This window comes from Epinephelus moara, chromosome 21 (genome assembly GCF_006386435.1).
Source record: "Epinephelus moara isolate mb chromosome 21, YSFRI_EMoa_1.0, whole genome shotgun sequence".
Lineage (NCBI taxonomy): Eukaryota > Metazoa > Chordata > Actinopteri > Perciformes > Serranidae > Epinephelus > Epinephelus moara.
This window is the reverse complement of record NC_065526.1, coordinates 30,767,211-30,794,569: the sequence shown is the minus strand read 5'-3', so window position 1 is coordinate 30,794,569 and position 27,359 is coordinate 30,767,211. Positions and strand designations below refer to the sequence as shown.

General features: G+C 39.4%; 1 protein-coding gene across 1 annotated transcript in view; it reads left to right on the top strand.

Moving 5' to 3' along the window:
- LOC126382474 (disco-interacting protein 2 homolog C-like) overlaps window positions 1-27,359 on the top strand; it is a 245,612-nt gene that overhangs the window by 144,109 nt on the left and 74,144 nt on the right. The window contains exons 3-5 of the mRNA XM_050032358.1: window positions 855-965; window positions 8,021-8,146; window positions 13,749-14,090. Of these exons, the coding sequence (XP_049888315.1) occupies window positions 855-965; window positions 8,021-8,146; window positions 13,749-14,090 (579 nt within the window). The remainder of the gene's footprint in view (window positions 1-854; window positions 966-8,020; window positions 8,147-13,748; window positions 14,091-27,359) is intronic.

Here is a 27,359-nt window from a genome sequence, read left to right as displayed (position 1 = left end):
GTGTGCGTGCGTGCCCTGGCTGATTTGCATATACACCAGATATTTGCTGAGTCAGGCTGTTTGGTTTGGATTCATTGTGTCATGTATCAGAGTTTTTCAAAGTCCGACACTGTGAGACAGACAAAATGAGACAACTGCACTACAACCCCATTTTTGTTTATGTTTTGGCAACTTGGATCATCAAAAGTATGCTAAATTAGCTTTTATCAGTTGCTGTTTGCAGTGTACCCATTTATGTATAGACAACTGTCACTGGATTACTTTGATACTGAAGAACACTTAGAAACATGAGATTCTCAGGCAAGCTCTGGAGTTATAAGGATTGTCTTATTTAATGATGATGTTTCAATGTGATGGACATTGCAGATAATATCATTTAGAAGTGTAAGTCACACTGGATCTAAAGATATATACATCATGTCTGTGTGTTCAGATTTCACTGAGTTCCTCCAAGTAAACTCTGAGAAGGAGTATGAATTTTGAAGAAAATTGCAGTATTGGGGCACCCTGGGGTTTCAAAAGCACCTTGATTGTGGCCATGAGCTGTGAGTCACAGCCTTTGCTGCAGCTGCTGACCGTGTTGGTAAAAGCACCAAATCTGCAGACTAATTACAATAACTATCCTCATATTGTTTGTAGAACACTTGCAGGTCTGTACCTCTGAATTCAGGTCTCTCACTGTGAAAAACTTCTGTTGATTTCTTTGCAAATGCATATGAAAAAGCAAAAGTATACATGTACAAAATCATACAGAATACACAAGGAATATACAAAAGACAGAAGTGTTTTTAGGGATAGATTTTTAATTTGGAAACATGAAGGCTGCAATTTAAATCCAAACATTTCTGTCCCAGGAATGGATCCATCCATGGGCCAGGAGAGGAGGACCCCGGTCACCCCGTCCTCGTCTTCACGGTACCACCGCCGGCGGTCTTCTGGTTCCAGAGATGAACGTTACCGATCAGGTAAGAGGAAGGGTTATCCCTGACCATACATTTTGTCTCTCAGACCAGATGAACTCAACACTCCCAGATGATATCACCAATGTTGTGTTAATGTCTGACTTGCTGACAAAGAAATATTTGCTAATCACTATGTTAATTAGCTTCATTAATCACCTCATTAGCATAGTGGGTCGTGTGTGTGATAACTTAAGCAAGACATGGCAACATTTTTTAATTTTACATCTTTCCAATAATGGTGATGCTGTGATAATAATTTGGAGGTCGTATCTGCATGTATTTGCATATCAATGAGGAAACCTGCTTTTATAACTGCTATAACTCTTTCATACTTTAATACATGGAGTTCATAATAATATCCCCCATCTGTAGAGAAGTGCAGAGACATAGACACACTGTACTGTATGTGTATTAAAGAATGTTCCATCCCCCATGTGATCCTTTGTATATCAAGTACTCAATCTGTGTTATGTTATATTTATGAAGAAAACGTTTTTCTCACATGCCTCCATAGTAAACAATGAATCCAAAAATGGAGAAGATTCTTGATGAACTGGAGTCATATGGGTCCACATTTAAAAACCAGAAAACTGTATTAAAACATCGAGCATATGCTCAGTGCATCCCAACATTTGAATTTTTGCTGAAAGTGTAGTTTAAAAGTGAAATAAAAGTGAAACTTGTCTGTGCTCCCTTTAAAGCCAGACTCCATTGACAAAAACAGTTATTTTGCCTTGCTGTACACAGGAGCTTCTGGTCTACCACTGCCTCAATTGGTAGTGTGTTTGGGTTATTGTGAGACTTTTACGGATCTAAACTAACCCTTTAAAGACGCTGTATGTAAGAATGTGGCCAAAACGGTTACTGCACTCAAATTCAAAATACTGCCGCGAGTTGTGTCCGCCCCCCCTCCCCTACAGATTCTGGACAGCGGCACGCTGGAGACTGATTTGTTTGCCCACGGGCGGCTGCAGTGGCAGGGCCGCGTCACCGCATCGCCGCGTCCTTGATCTTCAGTTTTCCAGCGGACCGTTCGAGCAAGTCCGGCTTCTCTGCTGCTAACGCTGCTGCCGGGATACAGCTGAGGAGGAGCCGGCTGCTAATGCTATGTACCGGGACACTGCTAATACTGCTTGCCGTGCTGCTGTAGTTCAGTCGTAACTGTAACTGATGCTGAGACTCTACTGACTGCGTGACTGGTAGATGGCGCTGGGTGGCGCAACAGGCCAAAACACAAATTCAAAACATAAACATGATTGGGTGGCGCAACAGGCCAAAACACAAATTCAAAACATAAACATGATTTGCGGACTGTAAAATTGTTTTTTAAATGCGAATATTCTGGCTGTACTATTGTTGTCGGTGAGATCAGTATGTTATATGAACATTATTCCTTAGTCTCTGTGACATATTAGGAGGATTTTACGACTATTTGCTTTAGATTTCTTACATATAGCGCCTTTAAAACACCAAAGTAATATAATAACGCAATGTTAATGGAGTCTGGCTTTAAAGAGAGCATAGATCAGTTTCACTTACAATTTAGTTCTAAATACTTAGGTCTAAGTGAAAATACATGGATACATTAGACTTGGATTATACTGCACAAGTTCTACAAGTGTTTTTAAACGGATGTTTTGATATAGTTTTGTTGTTGTTAAACTCAGCCCCCCCAGGATTAAAAGATTTTCTGTGTTTTTTTGGATTCTTCGTTCACTGTGGAGGCATGTGAGAAAAACAAAGTTTTCTAAACAAATTCTGCCTATTGCAGGGTGAGTATTTAATATTTAAAAGATAATTTGGGGTCTGAAGTATTCCTTTAAAGGGTCACCACCAGTTTTACACATCAAAGTCATGATGTGACATGGCCATTTACCATAGGACACTTTGAAGTTGCATTATGGGAAATGGAAGATCCAGTATTTTTGGGTGCTTGGTCCTTATGCTAGGGCCTAATCTTGACTACTGCTGCTTAAATCTTGACTGTTTTGTGTTCAATCTATCTATCACAAGATCCCAAATTTAAAGAAAGTGGAATATTAAATCCCTGGTCAGCATTTTTAATTTATGCTCTCTGATTATCAGTGCCTAGTTTTAAACAGGTCAGAGGAATGTGTTGTAAGAATATTATGCAACTAAATAATGTAATTTTTTTTTTGCTGAAAAGCAGCTCTGGTAAACTGTTATTGAGAAAGAGATTAAACTGAAGGATGTGATGACATATCATCATATGAATTCAGATCATGGAATCAATAACACCCTGAAATTCTGGGGTGTTAAAAAAACATCTCTCCACCCTGTCGGGGAAGGGGACTTTATCAACAAACTGATTCACAGGTAAAGCTACTTTATTTATGTATTGAACATGGATTAACATGGATTAAATAGAAAGATAAAAAAAAATGTAGTATCTTGTTTTCTGTGACTGTTCAACAATGTTTTCTAGGAACTCAAATGGTTTTATGATATATATTTAAATATGCTGTGGCAATATGACAAGATATGAAAGTAAATACTGTATATGCAAGGCCCCAAACCTTTTCATCCTAGACAGCTGTAGCTGGTTTCAGGTGTTTTACACATCTACACTGCCTCATCACAACAACACATGCTTCATGTCAAAATGTTAGTGGCTGCACTGTATTCAAAAACTCCAGATCTTATCTTTCCAGATTCCTAGTAACTGAGACTGAACAGGGTCTAACCGAGTCCAAGTAGAGTCCTGTTCCTTTGCTCTAGGTTTTGGGTCTGTGTGGTGTCAATATGTTACCTGAGTGGATTTGAGCAGATTTACAATCAACTCTGAACACGATGCCTCAAATCATCACAGTAGAAAAAAATAGTTTTTTGAGGTGATAGCTCTTATCGACATGCAGGGATATTGTTTATGTTTAAGATGTTCTTTTCCCATGTGTGGAAAAGGTTTAAAGATAAGGAATACAATGAGGTAAAAGTCTTTCATGTAAGCAGTTATAAAAGACGAGAATAAAAGAGTTGTTGAGTTTGCCAGGTCAAATTATCCTCGGTTATGTCCTTAGTATAGTCCGACCTATTTTGGGTTGTTGAGGCGAATATTGATATTGGTATTTGGGAGTAATCTGATAAAATATGTAAGATATATTGGCCAATATTTTTTTTCTTTTTCTTTACATAAACAAACAATATTGATTCGGATTACTGGGATATTTTTTTTTTTTAAATTGTGACCAAGATACATACTGTGTGAAATTTTTCAGCTTTTTTTTTTATTTCTTTCTGTTAGACAAATTATATAATGGTGACACTGTTTCTAAATTACCTATGTCTGCAGTTTTATTAGTCTTACATCTGTGTCATATACTGTATATCTAGCTCTAGTCTTCAGCTCCCCTTCGGATTGAGTGGTTTTAAAAGAAAAAATATATAGACTATATTTATGCACATTAAGGTTTTCCACAGGTCTGTTTTTGGATATAGAACTTGAACATCTCCTAACTTAACCCCAGTTGCCTCAGATAACGGTCATCCTGACTATGACACAGTGCCCTGTTTAGTACTCCAAGTCTTTCTCTGCAGAATGGGCTGCAGCAAATACAGTGTTTGGCACAGATCTGTGGAAAAAGCTTTTGACAGATCTGCCACAGCTCTTGCAACATGCATTGTTTGGTTTTGTTTCATCTGGTGTCTAGTAAAGATAAATATAAGATTAACTGTGGATTCTAACTTGGGTAAATTCCTTTCAGTGGCATCTCATTTGAAATTAATATGTAAGAATTCGCTGCGGTGATGTTTGTGGTTAACAACAGAGATATGCAGTAGTCCAATAAGAAAAGAAACAGGCTTGAGTTCCTGGACCAGTGGGCAAACCTGGCTTACTTTATTATTCTAGTCCCACATGCTGTTGGAGAGTTTGTTTGAGTTTGTTCTGACAGAAAATAAATTCCATAAAAACCTTTTAACCCATTAAATTGAAAAAGAAAAGCTGTGTGAGCACCTTTAAACGTCGCACACACACTCACTTTCACACACTGTGGCGTCACACTCAGTCAACCATAAGACAATAAACGTGCACTTGAGATTTAAATTACCTCCGTTCCTCAACATAAGCACACACACACACACACACACACACACACACACACACACAAGTCAAACAAACGTAGATCTGTGAGCCCCATTCATTCTCACAAATGTCTTACTTATGTCATTATCGGGTCCAGCAGCCTGTGTGTTTGCCTTCTGACAGCAATGGACACCATTCAAACAAACCCAGCTGTGGATACATGGCAGCGCTTTATCTCACTCATAGAAACACTAATTTACAAAATGTCTTTGACGACGCTCCCCAAACTTAATCCAGTCGGAAACCACAGGGCCTCGTGGGAGCCGCTGTCAAGCTGGGAATGTTTGTGTACATAAACTGAATGTGAAAAAATGGGAACACGACGCTCATTGTAACGAGAACACTGCAGCACAAATACAGCTGATAGTCCTGCTGCTGCTGTTTTTCTACTTTTGTGCTTTGGCGGGATAGACTCACTGATTTCTCTATTATTTAACACCCTTTCCCCAGTGTTTACACTGGACAACACATTACTGGTGCCTGAAAATTCAACGTCTTTCCTCAGTTATTTGGTCAGCCTGCCATTTTTATGGTTGGCTGTGGTGGAAGAAGTAGTAAGACCTTTTACTTAAGTAAAAGCACCACAATATAAAAATGCTCCATTACAAGAAAAAGTCCTGCAAACTATCCTACTGAAGCAGAAGTACAGAAGTATTATACTCTTAATATACTTCAGTATCTGTTCTGCAGAAAATAAAATTCCCCCTGTGACCATTATAATGATCTATGTTACATCATTCGATTGGTTAAAACATGAATCTGTAAGCCGGGTGCTGCTGTTATAGCTGCTCGAGATGGAGCTAGTTCCAGTAGTTTAGTCTAGTGGTTCCCAACCAAGGGGTTTGACCCTCTCAAAGGGTCACCAGATAAATCTGAGAGGTCATGAGATGATTACTGGGAGGGGAAAGAAGAAAAAACAAAGTTCTAATGCCAAATAAGAATTACTAGATACTTTAGGCCCTGCAAAGTTATTTTAATTTAACAGTCTGAGGAGTTCAATGTACAGACATCTGAAACATGACAAGGGCCTCCAGCAAGACACTGTTTTAATCTGTTATAAATGTGTCATATGATTTTACGTTAAATCTAACGATAACTGTGTGACATATGTAGTGGAGTAAAAGGTATGTTACAGATGTTACAAACATTTGCCTCTGATATGTAGTGTATAGGGGCCATATCATATCCTTTAAGATAAAACTGGTGCAGTTTTTAATATGATAAAAAAAAGATATCGATTGATATCGTGATAATGGCAATATTCTGACATAATGACGTCATACTGTTACATACAGCAACATTGCTAAAAGCAAAATTTCTACCTGCTTTGCGGTGGAGGAGTTAAGTATCATGGAATCAGTGGCATTGTTAGGCCTGGACATCCTGAATGTTTTATGAGCAGCCCTGAACTTTTCATACCATTTTAGCCACTTGCTGCTCAGAGTAAACATATAAAGAATCAGCATCAGCCTGTTCTCATTTCCAACTTGTCAAATACCGCTGCTTTGTCAGTAATTTCGATGTTTGATACCAATGCACAAAGGCGCCTTTTGTGGCAATATGATACCCCTGCCTGCAACCACGTAATATAAAGAGCTGGAAAGTCCCTCTAGTGCGGACCTGAGGGGAGGTTAATGTAACCCTGGACTTTCACCCGGGAGCCTGTTATTCGCTTCCTGTGTGAGTTTTAAGCCAAACTATGACGTTCTTTTTCAAAACCTAACCACCTGCTTTTGTTGCACAGGGAAGTAAATGTAAAAACAGTGTTTTAGTGTTTTACCTACCTTGTGTGTGTATTTTGAAAAGACTAAGTATCTAAAAAGCTGAAACTGTATATCTCCTGTGAAAACTGAAGTGTATTTTAACAGAAATTATGCATGCAACAAGCGTAAACGAAACGGCAACAACAGATGCAGGTCACCCAGAGTGTCATATTTAGACATTTAAGTCCACTAGCAAAACAGCAAATACATGAGGAGTTGGTATGAAAATGCTTTGGTCATAATGTATCCCGATATGAAGCTCAACAAAAACTGTGGCATCTTTGTAACTAAACAACCTGTCAAAATAAATGCAAGACTGTGTGTGTGTGTACTTTGTGGTTCATTTTATATTGTTTGCAAACTGAGAGGCAATTTTTAGATATAAAATTATAACACCTTTTTTTGTTACAACTTTATGTTCTTGAAATTAATTAAAAAAAACATCTGCAGTATGTTTTCAGGAATATCATTATTGTAAAAATACCTTGAAATATTGTGATATTATTTTAAGACCATGTTGCTAATCCCTAGTGGAGTAAAAGTACAATGAAGCATATCATGACAAAGGAAAGTACATGTAGAGAACTGTACTTAAGCTAAGTACTTGAGTAAATGTCCTTAGTTACTTTCCAAAAGTATTGGTTAAAAGAATATCTAAATCAGTGGTATTAGAGTAAAAATTATGATATATTTTTGTCCACTTTAATTCATTTGACTGATAGTAAAGGACAACAGCTCTGTGTTTTAACCCATGCACTAAATATCAGAGACAGTATATTAGACTCACCATTAGGTTTTAAATGTGTCTTTCCCCCTCAGAGCAGCTTCTCCTTTCAGTGTACCGTTCATCTCACACTGCATTATACAGCAGCATTAACATCTGATAAAATAAATTGCAGGCATGGTGGATCATTATTCTCAAGCAAGTTTTAAGTATCTACAAGGTCATTTTCTTACTGCACAGAAATGAAGGGAAATCAATGGCTGTCTGGCAAACAGAGAAAACTCATTAAAAAACACTGTAGCATGGCTCTGGGATGGCCGCCACTAATATAAAGTATACAGGAAAACTCCACTGTGGATTTAGTTTAAATAATAAAACCATGTAAAAGTCATGATACCCAAGTATCTGTAATTTATAAGGTTCTAAAAGATGAATGTGACATTGAAACGTACTGTTTGTGTGTCTCCAGATGTGCACACAGAGGCAGTGCAGGCGGCCCTGGCCAAGCACAAAGAAAGGAAGATGGCAGTGCCGATGCCTTCAAAGCGGCGGTCGCTGGTGGTCCAGACTTCAATGGACGCCTACACACCACCAGGTACAGAACCAAACAGTGACTACACTGACAGATTAAACTGACTCACTTTTCTGCAGTCTGAGCAGCTTTCAGCCACATGTGTACTTGGGCTCAGCTAGGCTAAGAACTAAATGCTAATGTTCAGCTTTTGGCTCAAAGCCCAGCTAACATAGGCATGTCAACTTGCATGTTAACCACTAGATGTTGATATGGTGATGGTTAGCATTTAGCATGCTAGTATGCCAACTTAGGCAAATTAACTTGCAAATATTTACCAAATAACCAGTAGAATGTCATGATACATTGCCCAAAAAGACAAGGAAATCACAATACAGGCAATATTGCAATACCAAATGTTCCGTAGAGAATCGGTCATCTAGGTAACATCATGAGATCTGTGAAACTGGAACCAAATGGTAAAATAATTCTCAAAAGTAGGAACCACTTTCTTTTGGTAAAATATGGGTTGTATTCAGTTTTCTTGAATTTTGTGGCATTTACGTCAATAGCAGAGCCCCTTAGGAATAGAAACCATCCTCTTTGACAGTGTCACAAGAAAGAATCCATCATGATACATATTAAGTAAGTGTTTCTCTCCCCTTACCTTTAACTCTGTGGGGATGGGAGCCTTTTACATCTGGGCCCAGGGGCTTTTTGTGTCATATTCCATCTATGTCCTAATAAACTAACAAACGGCAAAACCTGCACAAACCAGAACGACTGCAGAGTTTAACTATCTGCAGTTACTGAATACATTGCAATTTGTCGTACAGTGATGAAGAGGATACATCATGATATATTGCCGCCTCAATTAGTAGTCTCCTTTTCCATAAAAAATGACTTTACAACTTTATGGTTGGAAGTATTTCAGAACTCAAACTTGTTGGAGGACAGAAACCCTCCAGAGAATTTGCACAGAGGGAGCTATAATCAGTATGGATCAGTTTGAGGTTTTTATAGTTTTGGATTCTGTATTGCTCTTGGGCTTTTCATTTCCTTCTGACCTGGCAACACTGCTGTCAGTTAGCACGGATGCAGGTGGAAACAACCCTGAAAATCCCCCTTTTTTTCTTTTTTCCACTCCCATGTGACTGCATATTTTTAAGTTAGTGTTGAGAGAAGAACTGCAGGACTCATACTTGTTAGTCAACAGTCACAGATTCGCTCCCTGCTGCTGTTGAATCCTGCTGCGTGCCCCCCTGGCCTCTCCTATGAACATTTAGCATATGTAAATACCTAAGATAAATATCATTTCTCTTAAAATGTGCACCGGACACAGTTGCTGTGCTGATTTTCATCCCTGTGGCGTGCAAAGCAGGATCTGTGTGGGGCGGGTGGCAGTGGCAGTCATCCATGTCTTAATGGCACTGGTGTCGTTTAATGAGGGTGTTAACGAGGCCATTATATCTCTGGCTGCAGGGTCAAGCTTCGCAGAGCTCCACTGAACTAGCCGTGATTTAGACTAACAGCACAAAGAAGTTACAGCTGCCAAAGATTAAATATGAGGGTATGTTAATGGATCAATCCAAAACTAGATGGAGATAGATGTGTTCAATTTACACCACAATGGGATCTAAAAATGGGTGACATAAGCAACATTTTATTCAATTAGTATTTGGGAATCAACTCAGGAAAGGTTGGCGTTCAGTGATATCACATCTGAGTCAAGTTAAAGGTCCAGTCTGTAAGATTTAGAGGGATTTAGTGACATCTAGTGGTAAGGACTGCAGATTTGAACCAGCCGAAACTCTCCAGTTAAGAGTTCCTTCAGTGTTCATTGTTCAGGAGATTTTTACTGGAAGCTGAATTATCTGCAGAGGTCTCTTCCTCCCCAAAACAAACTACCCAGGTGATTAAAACAGGTAAAAACACTGAATAAAGCAGTTTCATGTTACAAATTAGTATTTCGCTGATACTGTTTAGCACGTTGTAGACAGCCTGCTTGCCCAGCACCTGCAAATGTGGGCTCACCTTTTTTCTCTGATAACTTAATTCCCTTATTTGTTAGTCAGATGTTCAGGAAATCTTTACTATGAGCTGAATTATTCACAGAGATCTCCTCCTGTCCGGACAGACTCTCCAACAGACTCGGTAGATTAAACTGCTAAAAACACTGAATAAAGCAGTTTCAAGTTTTAAAAAAACAACATGTTTTTCCAATGCTCTTGTTGCAGAGGGGCTGTTAATTACGATGGCCAACATTAACACGTGAATGGCCCTATCTAGAGCCAGTGTTTGGTTTTTCCATTCTGGGCTACTGTAGAAACATGGCTGTAGTCTCTGTATATGAGGACCTGCTCCCTATGTAGACATAAACAGCTCAGTCTAAGGTAGTGAAAACACATTATATTATGTTACAATTCTGCCAATATATACCACTAAACACATCACGTCAACTTAACAAACTTAAATCTTTCCAATTCTATAACTCTCAAGAATTTTCATTAACACAAGTTGTATTATAATTTAAGAATAAACCTACCATGTTACAGATTTGACTTTTATCTGTCTATTTATCTACACTACCTACTTTTGCTAATAAAAGATTTCAGAGTGATAAAATATGGTATGAGAAAGGTATACAACTTAAAAAGGATAAGGAGGATAAGCTTGGCCTTACTCTGCATTTTTCTTATTATCATCAAATCCCCCAAAAGGAGCAAAACCAGCAATGTTTTAGTCTGTCTCTCAACACTGTCTGACTTCCTGTCTGTGGCTCTCAGCTCCAATCCCATTGGTTTCTACCAAAGATATAAATCTTTAAAAACAGCACAAAATATAAATATAGATATAAAACATAATTAAGATTTTGTGTTTGACAGACTTAATTATTTTTTTGTTGTTGTTTTTTTAAACAGCTCATAACTATTTTTATTAAACAAACAGGAGGAAATAGTGCATTTGTTGGGGAATATTTTCAGCGGTGGATTAATCCACATTTGGTGCAGCAGCATGGTGTGTGTTGGGTTGAGTCAAAACAAACTACAGCATGTGTGTTCATGGTGATGAAGGAAAATGTCACTCATGTTTATAGACATATATGTATATATCAACAGCCATTAACATCAAATCCTATATGAATGTAAAACCATGTTTTCTACATACATGACACATACAATTGAAGCTTGTTTGTGTACTGTGAAGACATGTTACACAGAGTAGTACTACATGTACACACACTGGCACAATATTCACATGATTTTATGTTTTTATTTTTGCCATTTTTCACAAAGGAAGGTAAACAAGCAGCGAAGAGTCACACATGATACACAGAAACACTCACAATCCATCTTGCAGATTTAGAAAGCTTGTGTCCTGAGGGAGCGGTAAAAGCAGTCTCACACGCACGCGAGCGCGCACACACACACACACACACACACACACACGGCTGTCTGTCTGCCAGAGAGGTTCATTCGAGGACGGCAGAGTCGCGTGTTGCCGAGCAGCATGTCGTAGCGTGCAGAATCGACAAGTGAGGCAGGACTCTGATGTGCTTTTTATTGGTTTTTTTCTCAATTTCTCAATAAATATATTTCAGCTTTTTGAAGGGCTGCTTTGTGTCAGAAACTCTCTTTCTGTCTATTCTCTTTGTATGTTTTTGTTTATTTCATGACATTCCCGGGTTGCCCGGCAGCATGTTATTTTCGTCAACATGTTTGTGTTTTGTCACTGGTAGCCTCCACAGGGTCTCGCTGATAACGAGGCACAGATTTGCCCGTAAACATGTCAGAAAAGAATCATGGGTAGTTAACATGTCGAGACTGCATACAGTCTGATGGCATTTTAAAACAGCAAATGTCAGTTGTAATCCGTGACGAACAAGACATGTCACCTTTTAAAGTTAACGGCAACCAAACAAGGAAACTGTCTTTGATATAAAATATAACTTTCAAACTTATTTTGTTTGGATTTCTTAAAGGGACAGTTCACGCCCAATTTAAAAAAATACATATCTCACCTTTTATCTGTAGTGTAGCTTGTGGAGTGTTGGAGATATCGGCTGTAGAGATGTCTGCCTTCTCTCCAATGTAATGGAACTAGATGGCACTCAGCTTGTGGTTCTCAAAGCCCCCCACAATACATTTGAAAAACTCAGTAGCAATGTCACTTTCTATAAATCATGACCCACTTACTCAGGATAATCTTGAGACCCTGTTGTGAGCAGTTTCATGTAGGAACTATTTTCTTTCTACTGAACTGCACCTGCCAACCATATCACTGCCCAGAAGGAAGTGTGCATCTTCTCATGGACGAGAGGCTGTTTGTGACAGCGCAAAATGTAAACATTAATGGCGTCCTCCTCTGCTGAACTGTAACATTGGATAGCTGAGAGGTGCTAGGTGAGCTAGCAGTAGAGGCACACTTCCCTCTGCTTGGTGATATGTGGTTGGCAGGTGTAGTCTGGTAGAAAGAAAATAGGTCTTCCATGAAACTGCTCACAACAAAATCTGTGGATTGTCTTGGGTCACTGGTTCATGGTTTTGGGAAAGAGGCATTAATGTTGAGTTTTATATTTTGAGCACCACAAGCTGAGTGCCAGCTAGTTCCATTATACTGAAGAGAAGACATACACCTTTGTAGACAATATCGCCAACACTCAACAACTCCATAACAATCTAGATTGATTAATAGCACTACAGGTAAGAGAAAAAAAAATGTATTTTTTTATTTGGGGGTGAACTATCACTTAAGAAGATGAGGAGTATTTATATTGGGGCTGGGGCTTTTAGATTTTCAGATTTGGGTACCAGGTAGGGACAGCCTGATAGGGGGTGTTCATTTCTTTGGAAATGTAGAAAACACAAAGTCCTTAACCATTTAAAAAAGTCAGTCACATCACAACCAGATTCTCAGGATTAAAACTAGCTGAATTCAAAGCAAATTGTGTACTTGTGTTATTTCAGTGTACCGAGCAGAGTGCCTCTGTTCACCTGATGAACATGAGTCCAACATTCACTCTCCTTTCAACTCTGACTCAGACTTTGGACAGAAATGTCTGGTTCTTTTTGTTTGGGTGGTTGTTGGACTCGTTTACTGTGTGTCTGCCATTGCCCTGCAAGCGCAAGCACACACAGACACACACACACACACACACACACACACACACACACACACACACACACACACACACACACATGGACAGCACCTGTGTGTGTGAGAACTGGGTCAGCTTCTGTTGTTATTCATATCACCACCATCGGTCTCATAATGCTGTAGGCATTATGGAAATCACATGCAAAACACACACCCACATACACACACTCTTTCTCTCTTTCTCACTGTCTGTCACAAACACACACACACACACACACACACACACACACACTTTCAAAAACAAACTTTACTCCATTCCCCCCCTGTGGCAACTCCCAACAGATGGGAGCTAAAACCTTCCCAGGCTACAGACAATAGAGTGGGATATACATAGATACTATTTCTCTGTCTAACTCTAAATATAGCAGATTATACAGCTATCCAGATATGATCAAACCACTTATTTCTCTGTTGTTTAATAAATTCTTTCTTTCCACAATGTTAACTGTTGTTATTGTGAGACTCTATTTCATTTATTCAGTCTTCTCTTCCATCATCCATCATCTGTCTTATCTTTTTACCTTCTCAGATACATCCTCGGGCTCAGAGGGCGAGGGTCAGGGAGACGGCGATGAAGAGGAGGGAGGAGATGGCGAAGAAGAGGACGGAGGAGGTGGCGGCGGAACCTCATCCAGCAGGGAGGGCAGCATCAGCATGGAGCACTGGATAAGCCGGGCCATCCACGGCACCTCCTCCACCACCACTACGACCTCCTCCACGGCTTCGTCGTCCTCTTCCTCCACGCGCAGTGGGGGGAGTGGGGCGGCCGGAGGCAGGCTGGCCGACGTCCTGGCCCAACACGTCCACATCTCTGCCCACCACCAACACCTCCGCCACCACCATCATCACCACCACCACCACCGCAAGACAGGTAAGAGGTTAGGACTGAACCGGTCTGGGTGTCTCTAATCCTGACACCTTTAGCCAAATCTTAAAGCTCTTAGTCAAATACAGACATCTTTAGAGAAATACACAAACTCTTGAAGCAAATGAAGGAGACCCTTAGGCAACTTTAGACAGCAAAGTCCAGACGATCATAGGCAAACAGAAACATCCTTAACAAAATCGGACTCTTTTAGAAAAGCCTTGAGACAGTCCTAGCAAACTTCTTACTTCTTTAGCAAACTCTGAATAATTAAAAAAATCTAGACACTTTAAGTAAAGTACAAACTCCTTTAGCAAAAAACAGAGACACAGTTAGCAAACAAAAGACATCCCAAGCAAACTTAAAGCACCCTCTAGACACTTAAGAAAGGCCAGACACCCTGAGCCAACTCCTAAAACCCTATGCTCCTTCATACCTTTAGCAAACTCCAGATAACCTACGCAACAAAAGAGAAAGGTACTTAGCCACATTAAAACATCTACATCAATGTCCAGAAACCCTTTGACATCTCTTGAGAAATCTTTGTCTAGAGTTGGCAAAATGCAGTCTTTTAGCAAAGAGCAGGGGCTCTCAAGAAAGGCAAGACATCCTTAGCCAAGTCATAAAACCTTTTGCCAAAGCCAGACACTGTTTGCAAACTCCAGAAAACTGGTACTTAGCCACATTCAAACATCTTTAACAAATTCCAGACACCCTCAGATATCTCTTGACACCCTCAGCCAAATTTAGATCTAGAATTGGCTAAATGTAGACACAATTTTTTTACATCTGTCCTGACCGAATCCAGACTCAACTGTTTTGATGAAGTTTTCTGAAATCCAGCACAGGTTTCATCACACAAGATGTTATATTTAACTTCTCAGTTAGGGAAATAGTTAAACGTGTTTGGGTATTTTTGCTGTTAGTTAGAGATGATGTTTGAAGGCTGGTGAATGCTGATGACTTGTGAGCACAAATCATGTGCTTATTATGAGAGTGTTCTTTTGTGAGCTGTTAGCCTGTGGGGTAAAATTAAAACTATTTGTAACAGGATGAAATGGACGAACAGGATGCAAGTGCATGGCTGTAACATGTAAATTCAGTGTGTTTTAGAAGTTGTCCTGATACTGCTTTCAAGGTAATTTAAACACAGCTTTACTCCCAAAAGGCAGTGTCAAAATGCTGCACATTCAGCATACTTAAACTTTAAAAGGAATTCATAAGCATAAAGAAGTTGTTGGAAAATTAAGTCACCATGTCAAAGTGTCAAATAATTAGAATTATTTTAAAGACAAAACAAAAGAAGATATAGGTATACATAAAAAGTGATCAAGCATGACTGTTGTCTATCTCAAATTGGGATTCAGAAATGTTACTGCAGTCTGAATTTCTCTGAATATTTTTTTTTTTACTGTAAATAGTGCACTTAAAGGTGGTGTCATTTCTTCCGGACAAAGATTGTTAACTGCCCTGCGAAGCTCAGCACAATAGCACAATAGCATGTGCCAAATTTACCATCCCTCTCACTCCCACTGCCTTTCTCTCTATACATCCATGACCTTTTCCGTGTCCTGTGCTCAAGCACAAATGCCCCTCATAGCCGATTGGCAGGATTAGTCTTTTGTAGCTTGGTCTGAGCTACTGTGTTTGTTTCCCATCTACATAGCCAGAGCTGTGTGTGAACACCTGGATATTTTTTTCAGTGCGCACAAAACAGATAGCCAGCAAACTGTGAGGAGATATTTGCTGAATTAGATAAAAAAGTGTTTTGGATTAAAATTGCTGACTGCATCTTTAAGGTATTCCATATTTTGCCAAAGAATCCTCATAAGACACCGTGGAGGTCCCCGAATCCCAGTTTGGGAACAACAAGGCTGAAAACTGCAGCGAGAACTTCAAAGCTTGTCTGATTTGGTCTTAAAATAAAGCAACGTATCCTTGAGTTTATTCATTGTAGGTAAAGTTAGTTGGCTGTTGAGAGGTTTCTAATAAAATGTGTTTGGCTGGAAGGACTGTGTGTGTGTGTGTGTGTGTGTGTGTGTGTGTGTGTGTGTGTGTGTGTGTGTGTGTGTGTAGTGTGTGGTGTGTGTGTGTGTGTAGTGGGTGGGCTTACTGTTCAGTCTTTGAAGTTTAAATGTGTTAACTGGGGATATTGGGTGGTAAAGTTTGTTTATGTGGAGGGTTGTATCTCTGTGTAGAGTTTGTAAATGCAGGTTTTTACAGTGCTTCTGCTTCCTGTATTAACTCTGTGTTTGTTAGTGTCCTGCTACGTGTCATATGTCTGAAGTAACAACAGTTAAAACTTCACTTTAAGCTGACACTCTTATTTCTAGATTTTCTATTTACTCACTTTTTTGAAAACTTTTTTGGCTTTAACCACGTATTTCATTTTTCATGGTATGAATGTTACCTAAAGGAGCTGTAAATCGGATCTGTTTTTGTGCTATTGGTGTCCCTTCACATCCGATTGGTTTTGATCAGACCAACATAAGAAGTTAAAGCTTGGACTATACTTTTCTGACTAAAAAATATGTCGCAACTCTTTAGTAACAGGGACAAACAGCCCTATTTTTCAAAGAATCCAGGGAGTTTTTAGATTGTTTATTCAGCCCAAGAAGTGGGATAATTTACCATGACTAATATATATTATGACAAGTCATTTAAAGTATTCTAAGTTATATGGACTTAATTAAAATTCTACATTATTGTAAAGGTGGTCTTTTTTTTAATAGCCCAGAGAAATGCCCGCAGTAGCCACACTAGCAAACCTGTCAATACCAAGAATGGAATAACACTGAAATCTTGGCAATATTATTAATTATAATCTATTACAAGAATTAAATGTTTTCAGTCACCCACAGAAAAAAAACAAGGTAACAATACGAGACATATCCTGACAGTTGATATGGTGACTGCGAGATGATGTCTGCTATTTATATACAGGATGTTATACCTGTTCCCTTTAAAACCATAGCCTGAGGGATTTACAGAGAAACATACCAACCAAAGGACAGAGCATGAACTCCTAACCACACTAACACACCATTCTCCTGCATAGCTCAAAGGGCAGAATGTGGCACCAACACTACAACAGGGCGGAAGTTCCTTTGCAGCTGCCGCAACCATAAACCTACAGTAAACACATGAAAGTGAAAAACTGGCCCGCTGCTGTCACAGAATCCTGTTTGTGCCTCCTCCTGCTGTTTGCTGAGGTAACGTTGTGACTAAATGCTAAATTGTTTTCATGCTGGCACGGTTGGTACCCAGCTCTGAAGATAATGCATGGACAGACACAGAGAGAGCCCCCTGCCAGCTCCGCCCACCAGCATCCGCCTCCTTCACAGCTCAGATGTGACAGGAGAGCTTCTGTGCAACGCTGGTGGTTTACCAGTTTGTTTATTTTCCTGTGTCACCGTTCCCTGCAGTCTCAAATTAGTAAAGGCAGAAAGATGTTAGCAAAGGAGCAGCTGCTGAAAGTATGTGGGCCTCTGCAGAGCGGCATTTAGGCTGCTCAAAAGAATGAGCTGAGAAAGATGGTGAGGATACTGGAGGAAAATGTGTTTCAGAACTTTTCGGATAAAATCGGAAGAAATAAACTGCAGGTGAAAGTTAGAAGTAGCTCTTTCTATTTGATGTTTGAGATGAAATTCACCCAGCTGCATCTTGAAATGCACAAACTACCTACACTAGTTTTAGTACTTAGCTACACACTAACACACAACATTCAAATATATTCACATTATCATTACTTCATAATATAAAAATTACCCACAAGAAAATATGGAATTTTCATTCTTGACTTTTGGGGTAGAGTTTAGCTTCCTCAAAAGAATAAAATAGTAGCTCAAAGGTTTGCTTAATTGCTTTTGGAGATTTCAACTCTCACATCTTCATCATTGAATGAAAGTGGCTTCTGGTAGTGTATTATTATTATTATTATTATATCATCTGAAGACCTAATTCTGCATTTAGACTCCTCAGTTTGTGGCTGTTATATTTCATTTTAGTGATCCTGTAGCCATTTGACTATCACCATCGGGTCAGGAGCATTACCAAAGTAATCAAAGCCCTGGGTCACCCACACACCCACCATCACTAGCAGGTGATGAGGAATAATTCCATGCAGGTTTATTTTTATTCATAAAACCTTGAATACTGTTATATCCCCAGGTTGGTCTCAAGGAGAAACATAAAGTTAGATGAGGAATATGAGGAGCCAAGTTGTTCAGCAGTTTAACCTTTTATTGGCAAATATGGAAGCATAAAGACAGGCTCGGAGGTAAAATCAAATCACACAGCGAACTAAACTGCCTGAAAAGAAATATTAGAACAAACAAAAATTTACAGAAATTGGCAGCTCTCCCCTATGATGCTTCCTGACAAGAAAATGAAAGGTGGTGAAGACTAAAAAACAGGTAACAATAGCTTAGAATAATCTGACAACAAAATTACTACCTTAAATCATGCAACTTTTTAAAGTTAAAATAACAGCTTTAACATAATTGTGATGGTACACTCACATGTAATAGAAAGAATGTCGTCTGTGTCATTCCCACTTCAAACCCCAAACGCCTGTTCTTGCACTATGTAACTTTGGTGAGCGGGTAAGATCTCCTAGGGGAAGTGGGTAGCATCACACACCACTAGCTATCTATAAGTGGAAGCTAGCTCTGTATTCTCAGTACAGACATCATGGCAGAGGTGTAGAATCTTTGTTATAAGGAGGAATGCAGCATAGATCAGTCACACATTTACCAATGGGGGGAATGCACCATACTATATACTATATGTAAACATCCACCATTGGAGTGAAGTCAGAAATCTATATAAGACAGTGTTTTATTAATGTGCATTTCAGTCCATTATTCAGTATATATCAAGATAAACAGCTGATGGAGATATGGTTTATTTCAGGTTCTTCTTTCTCTTCGGTGACACTTAAAGTCACACGCTTTGTGAACATTAGGATTCAACCATTTAGTCTGTTTTATTACATTTTGTATGATATTTTGTATGATATTTTGGCTGATTTTACTCCCCTGGAATTCCACTTGGGTTTTTTTTTAATGTGCAAACTGAAAATTCGTTGAAAGCAGGTAGATTGAAACATCATTTTTTATTAATCCTGTATTATATTATATACCTAATGCACTATCCAACTATAAAGACAAAAAAAAAACATGTCATCTGATGCTGAGGATGGTTTTGGTTTGGTGTTAGTACAGTCTTTTGTCCAGGGTTATCTTTGGTTGTAGTTTATCATTTGGTTTATGTGTTTTTCATAGCCAATTCTGACGGTTACACATTTCCATTACATTGTACATTTTTCAGTTGGTGTAAAGTTTCATTAACTCTTTTCTTCATGTATATCACAGAGGAAATCCACAGCCATGTACATGTGTGAGTTACAGCCCTGTTTCTCATTTCCTTGTTCAAGGCCTAAGCAGCAGCTGGCGTGTGTTTTCAGTGTGTGTGTGTGTGTTAATACTTAAGGGAGATCGTTTTCTGCACAGCCTCATTTTTTATTCAGCTCTTATCGTCGCAGCTCGGCCTGCTCGTGCAGATAACTTTTTGTTCCCTCTCCCCAGTCTATCGTCCCTCCTTTCATCCCTGTTACAGCAGGATCGTTGTGGACAATCTGGTTGTTGTGGTTGACTTTTTGCAGAGTTTAGGTTGAATAGTGCACAATGTGTTTGTGTCACTGTGTGCCTCTTGTGTTTCAGATAACAACAGTAAGTGCTTGTTTGTGCGGTTGTGCTGCTGTTGCTATGTGATTATTGAAAACCGTTTAGAGACATGTGGTGCTCTTTTGATGAAAGTTGAAACTTATTTAATCCCAAGCACCTGCGAGCACTAAAATAAACTCAGTGTCTTTTTATTGAGAACAAATACAGATCTGACATTCCTCCTTGGTACATTAATGAGTGGTTTAATTCAAATGTCAGATTATAGATTGTCTCCTCACACGTAGTGATACAGTATATCAGTAAATTATTTAACTTTTACAGTACAACTTTTACTGTATCTTTGCTTCCTTTAATCGCAAAAAAAGTATTTTTCTAGAGACACCTGGGCAAGAGGCCAGTACAAAAACAACTAGAAATACAAAACAAACTTAAACTGTAAATACCACAAAAGGTTTTAAAAATGTCCAGATAAAAAATATATGGAGGTACTTGATCTTCCAAGGCTATTCAAATTAAGTAATTGCTACATATTACAAACAAAAGCAACTGAGAGTGCAATTTATAAGACCCTTTAAAATTATCATCAGTTCACCAAAAATAACCACCTCTGACATTCAACATTGTTCCAGTATGAGGGAACGACGTATTTAAAAGTTGTTGTTTTTTCCTTAACTGAGTCGACTAACATCTGCAGAACATCTGTGAGAGTTCAGGCCTTGTTTTGATTCAGCACAGATTTGTATACAGGTGAAGAGGAACCAACTCAAAGAGAGATTTATATATAAAAGTCAACCAGCGGTGCACGTCAGCTTAACCCAGTTATTGAATATCCAGCACATGTATGGTAAGCAACATTTTTAGACAGTGGACTGGTACATTCCTGAAGAACAGGTTAAAATAAATGTTGTTTCCTTCCCTGAAAAGAGAATCGATGTAATTGGAACTAAAGCTGTGAACCATGTTTATCAGATGTGCTTTGAAAGACAGATTCTGATCTATAATCAACCCGAAATATTTAGCATTTTTAGGCCGTTCCAATTTCAAGTCCTTTAAGAGTCAGGGGATGTTAGCTGGTAACTTCCTTTGCCTTTTTTTAAGAAACAGGCACTGATTTGCAAATATGTAAAATATTTTTTGTACTATAACATGATGAAATCTTATAGTGCCCAGTTTAACTAGACTGAACTGTGTTTCAAGATAGATGTGTCTCTTTAAAGGAACAGTTCAACCCAATATCAAAAATACATAATTCTCCTCTTACTTGTACTGCTGTTCACCAGTCGGAATTGTTTTGGTGTGAGTTGCAGAGTTTTGGAGATATGGGCTGTAGAGATGTCTGCCTTCTCTCCAATATAATGGAATTAGATGGCATTTGGCTTGTGTGCTCAAAAATGCCAAAAAAAAAAAAAAAAAATCCATTTGAAAACTCACCAACAATGTCTCTTTCCAGAAATCATGATGCGGTTACTGTTATCTTTCTACCAAACTACACCCGCCAACTATATGACGCAGAAGGACATGTTTATCTGCCTCTAGTTCACCTAGCACCACTAAGTTAGCTAACGTTACAGCCAGTGGTATAGTTTAGTTGATGAGGTGGGTGTAGTTAGATGGGTCATATATAGTCCAATTTTTTTGGGGGGGCGAGGGGCTGATAGGTGGGTAAACTGTAACGGCCAGAAAAAAAGGGGGGGGGGGATACCCTTAGCAAATTTGCGAATCCTAGTATAGCAAAGGAATGACCTGCCCTACTGTCCTTATGATGGCTAGTGCTTGTTGCCTTCATTGGGTGGATTGGATAGGTTCAGGGTAAGGCGGGCCATTCTTTCACTATCCCAGTATTCGTAAGTTCACATACCTTGAATACCTGCGGAAACCCTCCTCCGCACTACTGGTTACAGCTCAGCCAAAGAGGACGCCATTAATGTTTACATCCTGGCCGTCCGTGAGTAGATGCATGCTTCCTTCTGGACTTTGGTACAGTTGGCTGGTGTGGTTCAGTAGAAAAAAAATAGTTCCTACATGAAAATGCTCACAACAAGGTCTGTGGATTATTATGAATAACTGGGTCATGATATCTGTTTATTTTTTAAAGGTATTTTTTGGCATTTTGAGCAACACACGGCGAGTGCCATTATGTTCGAGAGACAACAGACATCCCTACAGCTGATACCGCCAACACTCAGCAACTTAAGCCAAAACAATCTAGAGTGAGCTAGAGTGAGCTGTCCCTTTAAGGATATATAACACTGTGGTAACTGCACTGTGTCAAGAGAAAAGACTCCAGTGCCCTGAAAGTGAGGTTCCTGAATGACACACAACTTGACACCACTTTTCAAGATTCCCCTCCCTTCTTGTTCCTCACATGCAGGCCTTTTAACCCACCTCTCCTTGAGGAGGAGGAGGAGGGCATTGCCAGCTGGCATGGTAGAGAATGGAAACTCTGGGCCACGACGCTCCGGTAAGTTGAGATCGGAGCATGGCTGGCAGAGAGAAGAAGCAGGGTCAGTCTCCTGCCATCCCTCTCAGAGCTCACGGCAGGGATGTCGAATTTTTCCCCTTATAAGTTGCAGTGACTCTTTCCCCCAGTGTCTTCCATCATATGCTTGCTATTGGAGTTGTGCCCTCGTTGGTTGTTTCCTCCTAATGGAATTTGTGCTTAGCCATGTTGTGAAAGTGCAGAAGAAAATATTTCAATGCTAACCTCACTAGCATTGAGCGTTGTTGTAGATGCATGAAACTATTGTGTTTTTGTGTGGATTAAAACAAAAAAGCTGGCGCTCACAGCTTTTTAGAGTGAAGATTGTTGATGGTGAGAATCAACAATGCTTTTAAAGGGGCGAGATAGCAGCTTTTCCTCTTTTCAAGGTTACTCTGTTTGATGTTGTTTATTGATTTGGCTAATTATGCAGCATGTTTTTTAGTTGTTTGCTCAGCCAGAGGCAATCTGCTTTCAAAAATGCCTTTTCATCTAAGCCAGAAAGCAGATGGTGGAGGAATGTAGGCTGCCTGCCTGCGTCCTCTCCTTATTTTTCTCTTTTGTAATGCAGTATTCTTTAAATCTGCTACCTGCGATCATAAATACTGCATCAAAGAATGTAACACCTGTTTTGTATGGTTAAGAAAGGTTCTCATAAACAGCCAGACTTAAAACAAAAACAAAAACTTGAATAATATTGGCTTATTGTGCACCAGAGGTACAACCTGAAGACTCCATCAGCCAACTCACTGCTTGGCATGTGAAGAGACAGCAGCTGACTCTCTCATTTACTGAAGTGGATTGCTTGCGAATACAAAGTGATCCACACTGTGGTGAACCATGAGCATACAGCTAAAGAAAAGGCTGAATACTAGACCTTTTAATCAGCCATTCATCACTGTCAGAAAAAAAAATATATACCCTGAATCCTTTAACACCATTCTGGAAGCTTTCCCTTATTCAATGTAATTAAGGCTACAGTCTGGATGTGGCCCATTGGGATTGCACTGTAGCATAGCCTCCCTGTCAGTGCTGCATATCTGTCAGGAGAATACTCTGAGGTGTCTGAGGAGTAACAGTTCAACAGCTTCCTGGATGCTATTCATCAGGTGTCTTATAACACTAGGGTGAGTGAAGTGTTTGCTTCAGGGACATGAGGAATGAGATGCAAAATTGCTCTTGAGGTTTTTCTTGAGACATGAATCATCTTGACTTGTTGTAGTTTTATAAATCCAGCCTTCTTTCTCTCTGATAAAGCTTGTATAGTGGCTGTTTTACAATGCTTCAAGTTACAAGGCCGCTTAGCCTACAAGGTATCTCTGTGTTTCACTGAATTAAGTTCATTTTTATTGATAAAAAAAGCAGGGCAAACTTGAATAGAGTTTTTTGAACATAGATTACAACATCATGGCGAGTGACCCTCATCCAATTTACTTCTCAGCCCAATCCACCACCAACTTGGTGTTTGAATGCGCTACAATCCGTTCTCATTATACCGTATCACATGGTCAAAACCCCCAAGTCCAACCTGTGCAGACTTCTTCGCTGCAGTTGCAGATTGCAGTCAACTGAAACTTCTCCTGTGTGCCAAGCTTGTGAGAGAACTTAAGTGCCTGATGCGAAAATACAAATGGCCCTCTCAGTGTTTGGTTGTCCCTTCTGGGCTACTGTAGAAACAACATGGTGGAGTCCATGGGAGAGGACCTGCTCCACATATAGATATAAACGGCTCACTCTAAGGTAACAAAAACACAAGATTCTTATTTTCAGGCAATAACACACTAATGAAAACATAGTTATGAATCTTATATGGAATTTCTGCCAATATATCCTCCTAAATCGTACACACCGGAACTTTAAAGGGAACTCTTTAAAGTTCGTGCTTTAATGTTTGAAAAACACTGTATTTTCCTTACACTATCTGTCCTGAAACACCTGTATTCACTCATTGTCCGAGACACTTTATTTTAGTGCCTGTCTCTTTAGGGGCCTGTCCATCAAAGCGTTCTCTCTGAGGACCACATATTTTTTTTAATTCTTTGTGATGGGAGTGCCGCATATGTAGACTGCACTACAAATGCCTGTTGGGCTTTTTTTGTTTCTGAGAGCCCAGAGCTGAAAAATGTCAAAACGCTTTGCTTGTCACTGTCACTTCAGTCGTTAGATCACAGTGGAGGAGGGACTACTATTGTGAAGACAAACGCCACATCTTACATGCACATGTGCTGAACAACAACAACAATGGAGGAGAAATCTGGTGGACATGGAGTCTTGTGCCCCACTCCTGAAAAAGCCCAGTCTGCTTTGATTGGTTTAGTGCTTCTTGGTCTTCCATATCTCAGCATCTCTGCTCTGTTACTGCAGCCTGAGAGTGATTGTAATGGAGAGTAACAGCACTTTCTACTGTAAAATATCATCAACGAAAGCTTCTAAACACAACCAGACATGTTCCAACAGGAATATAATCCAATATTTGGGAGAAATTTACAATATCAACAATCAAGACTACATGTTTTCCTCCTGTTAGCATGTAGCTTCATGTAGCAGTGTATGTAATGTAAACAGTTGCAGTAGCGTGCCTGGAGCAGATGACCATGTAAACAGATCATCAAGAGCTGACAACAGCTTGTAGCCAAAGCAGAAAAAAACCTTTGAAACTGAGTTTTCAGATCGGAGTGAAGCCTGAGGTTTTTGCTCACAGGGATTACTGTCACATATGAACAGCCACCATTTTAATTTTATATGGATGCCAGAAAATAATTAAATGGATAATAGATCCCCTTTGAATAATAATAGGCCTTGTATCATATGTCATGCCAGCATATAGATTTTCTTTTACCAAATGTAAATATGTGTTTAAGTTGCTCTTCTGTGTTTCTGTCAGCGACAAGGCAATCCAAAGGGCTTTGCATGAGAGTTTAAAAGATATTTAGACAAGTTATAGCACAAGGCCAAGTCATGTCAGAGTCAAGGTGTTATAGGCAATTTAAATTGTTATCTGCTCTTGTCAAGAAGTACATGTGAAGGTGCCAAGTTTAAATGTGACAGACTATTGAACCATATTGACCCAAAAACAAGACTTTTCTCTCTTCTTTAGACAGAACTTGATATTTGTGTGGAAAGCTAACCAAACTTTAACCACAGTATTGTCACTTTAAGAACAAATATATTTTTAACGGGGTTGGAAGGCACATACAAATGATGTTGCTTTTCAACACCTTTGTTTTGGAGAAAATGTTTTGAAGATAGGAAAAACTTTCATATTCCACCTTTTGAGAAGAAGATTCTTTAAATCTTAAGAGAAGATGTGAACATCCTTGAAGCCTTTTCTCTCGAAAAAAGTGAAACATCAGCAAGAGAGAAATCCCACATTTATATAGCTTGTCCCATTCTCACACACTCTCCTGTCACTGTGACTAGTGATTTCTGTGACCTTAAACATTTTTCAGACTGTCTTTCTGGGGTCTGCATCAACAGTGACAATGTTAACTCTAAGCTGTTTGACAGATGATTTGATGCAAGGTCTCAATTTTTCTCAGAGTTTTTCTAAGCACTTTAAGGACCTCTTGTCCATGCTGACTTAAAAGCTGAGATTGAAAATTAATTCTCGACCTTGTTTGAGAATGAGCTTTTAATTTGTACTTGATTAAGGTGAGGAAATATCACCTTATTGGTAACTATGACATTTAGTTGGAAATAGGACACACCTGCACACAAACACTGTGAGCTCACCACCACCTCCTCCCTGGAACTCTTTGTGGTGGTATACCAGTGTCACACTACTAATTACATTTCTACTGAAGTGCTGACATTACTCTGCAGATTACAGTCACTGTTTGCATGCTTGTCTTGATTGGCGGACTCACTAATCCACCGAAACACTTCAACAAGAGTTATGGGATGCGACCTTTTGCAGTTTCTTTAACCATTAAGCCACCTTTAAACCCTCCTTGACCCAATGGGGGTTGATGGAACTGTCCCGTCCCTGAATCAGCCTCCTCAGCCGACCTGATTGGTATTCCAGCAGAGAAGGAGGCATTCATCATCATCATCATCCTCCTCAGCCAGTGCTGATATTCCTCCTCATCACACATCATCTTAAATACATTCTGATGAGGTCACTGGACACTCGTGCATGTGCACACAGATAGGCATGTGCACGCGCGCACACACACATATTCCCAGGCAGATAAACAGCACGCGACTTCATAGAGTGCATGTCTAGTTCAGTGTAGCTCAAACAGACAGCCCAGATGTTGCAGAGACAGAATGTACAGCGTGCTACAGTAATTAGCATGCCTGTGCTGTATGCTGCAGTATTGATATGCAGTCCATGTCTGGATAAAGAATTCTGTTTGGTCTCGCTGGCTTTGGCACGGTGCTTTGCTGGGAATCATCTCCCGCTTTCTCTCTCCCCTTGTTTCTTTGTCCTCCAACTACATATCTTTCTCCTCTGACTCTTTCTCAGCCTTTCAAATCACATTCAGTTCACCCTTAGTCAGCGTTATTGGCATGAAGGGATGGATAAGACAAATGCAGACAACAAACACTACAAATGGAGGACATGAATCCACAGAAATTAGACACTAAGATAGATTACGTTACTGTTTTCTAAGGAGACAATAAATTCAGCATATGTCTCGTAAATGTCATTTAAAGTAATACTTTTATCATGTGAATTTGGCGTAAAAGTCTTTATTTTTAGTGTAAATTAAGGTTGATTAATAACTCAATACACGTGACAAAGGAAGTGGGGTGTATATGTTTATATTTCTCCTAGAGAGAAAAAGTGATGATGAAATATTAAGCAAGTGGGAGACTGAGAAATCTAGCAAAAATACATGTTTGTTCCACTGCTGGGAGATTGTGAGTTTTGTTTCTTTGAATACTGAACATGTTTAATTCAGTTCTGTTTGTATGAGTGGAGGGTAAAAATAATAGAAAAATATAGTGAGTATTACTAGCAGATATTCACTGCGAGCAAAGCATGGAATACAGTATGTATATGTAAAACACTATATGCTCAAAAGTGTGACAACACTACTTTCCTCATCCTTTTAGTGCTTTTGGTCTGGGGCTGTTTTTTATGGTTTGGGCCCATCAGTATTA